General features: G+C 37.9%; 1 protein-coding gene across 1 annotated transcript; it reads right to left on the bottom strand.

Moving 5' to 3' along the window:
* Positions 1–2,561: 2,561 nt before the first annotated feature.
* Positions 2,562–7,930, bottom strand: yipf5 (Yip1 domain family, member 5). The gene is made up of 6 exons (XM_082549562.1): positions 7,822–7,930; positions 6,935–7,052; positions 6,456–6,628; positions 4,842–4,987; positions 3,940–4,121; positions 2,562–3,720 (listed from the first exon to the last, which is right to left on the bottom strand). Exons 2-6 carry the CDS (start codon positions 7,042–7,044, stop codon positions 3,558–3,560), a joined length of 774 nt encoding a protein of 257 aa, XP_082405688.1. The 5' UTR covers positions 7,045–7,052; positions 7,822–7,930; the 3' UTR covers positions 2,562–3,557.
* Between the last annotated feature and the right edge of the window lie 460 nt (positions 7,931–8,390).

Here is an 8,390-nt window from a genome sequence, read left to right on the forward strand (position 1 = left end):
ATAGTTTCTTCCCCTTCTTTCGTAATCTCAGAAGCTTTTATCGCTCTATGTATTTCTCTCAAGCTCTGTGTAAAATGGGGTGTTTTCTTGGGGACAGTTTCAATATTATCTGCAGCTCACTGGTCAGCCAGGCATGCTTGCTGGGTAGGACAGACTGTGTCCCAGGCCAGCCAGATGGAGGTGAGATTATCCAACATTAGATGACATAATGGTGGGCCTTATTCCTCAGAGACAAACAGAATGATAAGCTACTCCTAAAACAGCATGAAGGTGAAGATGAATTTTAGAATTAGTAATATTTTACTAGCTGTGCAAGTACTGGCACAACAGAAGCAGCAAAAGTGGCACTATATATCTATTCCAGTGAATACAAAGATTAATATTACTTTGCGCCCATGTCGTAAAATAAAATGGTTTTGATTTCAAACAATTATTTATTTATTCATAAGAACTTTACGTGGGTGAAAAAGATTTGGATTTCGATATATTCTCCTACTTGAGGCACTTAAGTAATTACAAAAGAAACAAACCGAAAGTTTAAAAGCCAATCACAAAAACGAAAAATGAACAAAAAAAAGGTCAGAGTACAGAGTAAAATGGGATGGGTGTGTTTGGCTACCGGATGATCTTGGGCTAGAGTGAGACATAAATTTTATGACTAAATGTGAAAAGAAGCGACAATACAGTCATTGCTCCAGGGGATATATACTTCATATTGTAACCAGTGAATACATGAAAAACACAAAATCCAGTGAGTCATACGGACAGTAACTCAACACTGTCACCTGGAGGCGCCTGAGTGTAAATATTCAGGAGGCGATGAAAAATTCAAATTCAAATTCAAATTTTATTTGTCACACACACAACCATACACAGTATGACATGGGGGTGAAATGCTTGTAGCTGTACAATGCCCGACCATTAAATGACAGAAGAAAAGTTTTACAATATTTACAATTTACTACAAAAATTTACAAATTAACTTAGGAATTTACAGTAAAGAATGTGCAAATAGCAGAAGAGATTATAAAGATAAGGATTATAAATTATAGGAATTATAGGATTATAGGAAATGTGTGGTGGTGCGTGTGGTGACGTGTGTGAGAGTCCAGTCTTATAGTGACGTGTTTGGGAGAGTCCAGTCCAGTCCAGAAAAAGGGAAAAGCTGGATTCTCTTTTAAACAGTACTTGATCTTGTTGACAATTCTTAACTATTAGACTTTAGGAATCTCAACTTTGTGGTGTTTAAATATTTTTTGCCTCTGTTGGATACACACTTAATTTTTTATTTATTTTTTTACATTTTGGGGGTTTTCCAGAGGAATTTCGATGTTCCAGAGTGTTGCAATTCTGCAATTGGGAAACTGTAGAGAAATGTATTTAGAAGAGTGACTATTGCCTCTCAGTGAATTCTGTATCCATCTGTGAACTGATGTTCAAAAACAGAGACAAAACAGTTAAATTGTGACTAAAATGATTTTGAGGAACTACTTTACAAATAGGAAATGAGACGTATCAACTTCCTTTCCTTAACATTACCACAGGACTGCCACGGGAGCAGAGTATTCCCACAGCAACTACTGACAGAAAGAAGGAAAAAAAAAAAACTAAGCCCAAGAGGAAAATGTAACAGTGAACCTCTGAGTGAATGGAGATGCAAGGCACTGAAATCTATGAGCTCTGGAAACCGCCTGAAAGCAAATACTGTACGTTAGAATGTTTGAATGTCAACATCCTGTTCGCTTCTATCGTACAGAGAAGGCTTCATTGATCCCCAGAGCTGAGGTGATGCATAACTGCATAATAATTTGGAGCACCCGAGACACTCAATGCGGTGAACACGAGTTAAAAATTCCTGAAATGACTCTTTTATTAATCGAGAAACTGAGAACATCTGCATCAAAGTGCAACATTACAGTCTTCCATCCATTAATAGCTTTGACACGTTATGAAAGTACAGGTTGAAATTGACACTCAAATTAAGACCACACATACACAGAATGTCTATATGAAGGGGCCTTTGATCAGACTTCTCCCACTAGGTCTTCTTGAAATGCTAAGTTTGTTTTGGTGTTAAGTTTGTTGGAATAGAAAAAAAAGGGGTCCTTTTTAAATTGTTGAATTATTCATCTATCTAAAGTGGGTTATTATCCATTTAAGGATGCTCTTTGTATGCGTGTGTATAAAACAAAGAAAAGCTAAAAGAGTGAAGAAAAGAACAGGTTTGAACCCATTATTTCAATAGGAAGCTGCAGGTTCTTGCATTTGCAGACATGTGGCATTGTTTCAGAACAAATTGGATTTCAGTGTAATCTTTCTAATGTCCTCCACACACCACATAGCAGATGGGCTACACCTGAAGCTGAGGGTCTGTAGTTGTAGGCTGACAGTGCCCTCACTTGGCCAAGCTTTAGCACTGTAGGAGAATGTTGAATGTTTCTTTCTCTGCCAGCCAACAAACAACAGTGGGTCCGTGGCCCAAATAAAATGTTTTTTTAAGTCTTCATAGAGGTCGTAGAATTTCTTAGGGTGACCACCGAAACATTTACCCACACAGCAGGTAACCTTCAAAAACAACTTTAATGTGCATAAGAAGACATGAACAACAGATGACACATCAAAGCATTAAGTGAATCGTCTCTAAAAATAAAGATTTAAGAGATGAAAAGGGATACATACAAGAACGAAAACCTATAGAGACACTTCTGTACCTAGACATACAGCATCTCTACCAATATTAATTCTGAGCATTTGATCAAACTGGTTTGGTTTGGGAGCAGTGTTTTTGTGCAAACTGTTGTTGTCTTCCTGAAAAGGCATCAGAACTCAAAGGAATCTCCAAAGAATATAATAAAATACATTAGATGTAGCAGAGCAGCTGTCTTTCTGTTCAAAAACTGACACACTTGATAAAGTTTGTGGTTCTTCGGTTGCGAAGAAAATGCGATGTTGCGGAGGAGACGACCCCTTCGCTGTTAATGTAGTCCTGTGCAGAATGAAAGTGGGTGTTTCCCTTAGTCTTGTTGTTGCTAAATATATGGGAGGCAGAAAACGCTCATAAAAGCTTTTACAAAAATCAGGACAAATGGGATTTTAGCTGAATTCAGATTAGGTTGCAGGGTTCATTTTTATTCTTGAAAACTGCAGTTTTTTTCCCACCTGTGTCCAAAACACTTTGTTCCCTTAATGTCCTTAAAAATCACAGGACTGTATAAGACCATTTAAGGCTCAACTCGGTCCACAGAAAATCCCCCCTCCCAGCACGCTTGTTGACAGTCTTCTCCTGTAAGACGCATATCAGGGGAGGAAGGCGACGAGGAGTCATGTGTGACACCATATAGTCCAGCTTGCAAATGGTCAAGTTGTAATGTGGGGAAAGGTGGAGGCCAATAAAAGAAGACAGAAAAAAAATCCTGGTACCAATTTAGGCAGGAGCGCCCACTTTTCTGTAGTAACAGCATTATTAGCCAATAATTTCACTAATTACACTTACGCCAATTAGGCCGACATTACAGAAACTGGGGAAGTTATTTGAAACTGTTGATGAATTGCGGTTTTTAGAAGACGGAGATGAGTGCGAAAACCCCATAAAGCAGAGCGCATGGGTAAGCAACCAACAGCTGCTGCCCATCCATGGCCAACGCTGAGATGAAGATCTTCGAGGCTGAGAAACTGCACCAGCTAATAATTGTTGCTGTTAGTATAATTCCCATCATGCCTCTAGAGAGGACACAAAAATAAGCAGAAAGTTAGACTTACTACTAATAACTGATGTTATTTACGGGCTGTACTACAATAATACGACAAAACTCTTTATTTTAAACTAGTAGATTGTATATTAATCTAGTAAATAAATACTATATCTTTTTAAAAGTCCTTTTGCCAGATTTGCAGGCTACATTAACAATCATAAACCTTTTTGTTTTCCTGTATACTCACTGTAAAGAGAAGAGAACTCCAAAACTTGAGAGAATGATCATGGGGAGGAGGCAGTATCCCAGCACGCTGGCCACGCAGCCAAACGACACGCCTGTCATACTCATGAGGTTGAGTAGGCAGTACATGCCAAGGCAGCCAATTGCACTGATGCCATACACATAACCAAACTGGATTTTACCTGACTGTAAACAGAGAGGAGGGGGAAAAAAAAGATCCACACAATTAGATATGGACTACACCCACCAACAGTTCACACATTGAGTTTGTACAGTTATATGCTCTGTGCTTTTGTTTTTTAACAGTAATTTAATTGCCAGAACACACAAAAATAATTTGACTACACAGCAGTTGTGTGCCGTTTCAACTATAGCTGATAAATAAAAAGCCATTTGCATGACTCAGATTTGATTGGAAGCAGCCATTTACACTGAGATCTAACTCAATGATCACACTAGGAGATTGTGATCACAAGATTATAATGAGACTCAAACTAAAAAAAGTAAAACAAAAACAAAATTACTGTGGATATCAAAGCTATGAATTTGGTACAGTCTAATGAAGCAGAAGCTCATGATGAAGGCCTTGTGCATAAGTCTCATAAAAAAAGATGGTGCATGGTAAACAAAGATTCATAGTTTTCTCATAACTTGAGCACGTTCAACTGAACAAAACCAGAACACTTACTTTACTGATAATTTCATTACTGATAGTGCTAACAGTTTGTAATGTAAAAGACTACACAGCCTCTGACACATCGATACCAATCTACCCAAATTATAATTAAGACTTGGCACTTTTATTAATGTAGTAGCCAATATTTTCTTATTTTTAAGTACTATTACTCGTCTTTACCAGTTTATCTTCTTTTTATTTTTCACCTAAAAATCAACCAAATGATTTACCAGAAGAAGTGTTGCTCCAAAGGCCAAACAGAACACCATAGGCCCGGCCAAGTCTGTCTCGTTCATGATGCTGCCATCTGCTACTTTCATTGGATGGAGAACCGTCAGAGTCTTCTGCCAGATGTGGTCAAAATTGATTCCTAATTCTAAGAGAAGAAGAGATGAGACATTTCAGATATTTATACTATACTATTTTCTATAAAAACACCAGGCCCTATTGGTTCCAAACACATCTGTCCTCCACAAATACTCAACCGGGGATTTCTTCGATGAAATGCTTTCAGGTGTGTCTTCACACCTGAAATCTGAATCGTAATTGTAGATTTTCCAACTAAATAATGGCTCAGTCTTAAAACGAAACTCACAATGAAACATTACCAGTTCAGTATTATTTTTTTTCTACCCTGAATTCTGATCATATTACAGAAGAGTACAGAGAAGATATGATGAATCCAGTTTTAACTGCAGGACAAAGTCAAGTCAAGTAGTGCCAATAGTCGACGTTCAGGATCGATGGTGGTCAGAGTAATCATCAGTCATCAGAGTAAATTGTATTAGACTGAATCTGCCTTTTTATAGTTTTGTGTAAGCATCTCCACATATAAGCAACACTGCAATATAAATGCATCTGGGTGGGCAAGTGCACATATTGTGCGTTTGTGGAGCAGCTACACATAAACAAATTATCATCATTGTCAAATGACAGATAACGGAAGTATATTTCTGAATGCAGAGATGCAAGTTCAGGTCTTTAACCCGGATTTTGATAAACTAACACCAAAAATTTCAACTGACACCGGTCAAACACAATGTGCTGATTTCCCAGAGTACAGATTTATATACTTATACTTGTTTTGGGGATAAGGTATTGTAAGACTACAGACAATACTGGAACCAAATATCTACAAACACTACAGTCAGAAACACTTAAAAATAAATAAATAAATGTCTGCAGTCTTTCTCAAGCATGTAAGTAGACGCAAAATAAAACAATAGGTCTGCCAAGAACAGTCAGAAAAATCAAGCCTGCCAGTTACGCAGACACTTGGCCGAACTCCATCATTTGATCCATCAATGCTTTTATTCTATCAAATCGTTTTGTAGTCATGAAATTCTCTGAGTCTGGAAGCAACTGCAACAGGCGAGTGAAACTCTAATTTCATGCTTTGAGAGACAGTTTCTCTGCTGAATATCAGAGATGATACTGAAGGCTGATTTCAACAATGCTAAACTTTTGCATGTTGGGACTTCAACTGGAGCTCCTCCTACACTGCCTTGAAATCATATCAAAGACTGACAAACAGTACTTGCAGTAGCTGATTTAATTCAACAAAGCCATTCAATTTATAGTATTATGAAACAAGAAGTAAAATGATTTTTCTCAGCAAATGATAACAACCATACTAGTCAGCTTTCTTGCTTAAAAAGAAAGAATAACTGGAAGAACTATTGAGATACATTTCACAGAATGTAATCGAGATAATTTAATGGATTACTCTTTTGCTCTGGTTTTCTATAGTATTGAGACTGGAATGAAATATTTTTGCTCAATCTTGCTGATAGACAGACAGACAGACATAACACATCGGCATGTAGTCTTGGTGCTTGACATACCTTCTAGCAGCGGTGGCTCGTCATCAAAACTGTTACTGTACATGGACTGTGATGCTGATGGTGTGTAGGTCTGTGTGGGCTGGAAGATTTGTCCGGTGTATGGTTGCTGGGGCTGCATTACTCCTGGGGATGAGTAGCCCATGGGCTGGGAGTAGTCATATTGACCATATGGCCTGGGAAATACACAATAATAAGTAACTGGAAACTTAATTAAAAAAAAAAAAAAAGCTTTAGAAACGTCTCTTTTGTATTTACTCAGGTAATCTTTGTCTAATATTAAAATGTGTTTGATGATTTGTGTGACAAATATGCAAAAACTAGGAAATCAGGAAGGCGAAAAATACTTTTACATGGCACTACATGTCAAATACACAAGTTTCCAAAAGATCTGGAGATTAGTTTTGAGCACCTGAAATGGCCCAGTAATAGTGTACCAGCAGCTGAGAAATTATCAATTAAAAATGGCTTCATACACTTACTTATTATAGGGGTTGTCAGTGTTGCTGTAGCCATAGCCGGCTTGGCTTTGGTCATCTACACTGTAGCTGGACTGGTAAAAGTCTGTGTTAAAGTTGTCAAAACCCGACATCTCTTACTCTGAAAGTAAAAGAAAACACAGTCGATCAGCGTGAAAAGTTATTTTAATGCGTCTGCTCTATATACAGATAAAACACTCTTACACTGCACAGCATAGACTCGCTTAACAATGCCAGCTTCCTTCGTAAGCTATCAATATCAATTAGAAATACTCAGTGTTGTTATCCGAAATGTCAACCTTTGCATTTAGTTGCGTTTAATCTTTTTGTGTTAATTACCTGACACCTTTAAACACGTCATCGTACACAAATGCGCAGCGACCAAATTTCAAGCCTAAATGCACAAACAACGCCACGTGACAGTAGTAGTCATATTTAAAAAACAAACAAACAAACAAAATTTTTACCTTCCATTTGTTTGTTAACAATAAGATATAACAATAAGCCTCACAACAATTAACGCTAGTTGGGTCCCTAAACGCATCAGTGCTAAAGCGGCTAACAAAACAAACCAATTCCGTAAGCTGTATGCTTCAAGCATTTTCTTGGCTTATTGTTAGTAACTGTTCCATCTATAAAATGGTTCAACAGCTACGACCACGGACACGTAGATGAATAACTGGTGCTTTCGGTACACACTGAGCTACTAATCTTTGGGAGGCTAACGTACCGTTAACTCTGCAGCTAATTGGCTAGCTAATGCTAGCCATAATAGCCGACACAGACCTAACTTACACAAAATATCAGCGACGGCTTACTACTCAATCCAACATTTCAAACTTAATCACTATTCTCACGCTATGAAACACCACGGTCATGCAAACTCTTACCTGTGCTGTGTGATAACTCTGCCCAGAGCCCTGCCAACTTCGCTGCGGCTGCTACGTGTCAGGAGAAAGGTAAATCTTCCGGGACCAGCCGTCGCTAACAGGAAATTGTTGGGACCACTGACAAATTCCTGCTCGCAGAATATCTGGCGCATCCTGCCGGCGATTGATGGTACTACACGTCCATAAAAATCACTTGCTACCAAAAGGAAGAAAAAAAACAAACAAAACAGAAGACCAAGGAATACATATTTTGACTTTGTATACACTTCAGTCACTTCTCGGTTTACACACCTCGCAAATAAAGGCAATTACTGTTAGTTTCTGTGTTTTCTGGGCTGCGGTGACTTTTTTCTCAGGGATTAAAGAGGCTTATACACAATGATTTTGTTGCTGTATTGATATGAGCATTTACATATGCACCATATCCAAAGATCAAGTGTGTAGTAGTGGCTATCTGATAAATTCAGTCAGTTTGAAATGTCAAACAACATAAAATCATGCAATTTTCCCTCTTAGTAAATTATTATTATCATTATCAATTTATTTTTAAATAATATACACACACACCC

This window comes from Aulonocara stuartgranti (assembly GCF_965226115.1).
Source record: "Aulonocara stuartgranti genome assembly, chromosome: 10".
Lineage (NCBI taxonomy): Eukaryota > Metazoa > Chordata > Actinopteri > Cichliformes > Cichlidae > Aulonocara > Aulonocara stuartgranti.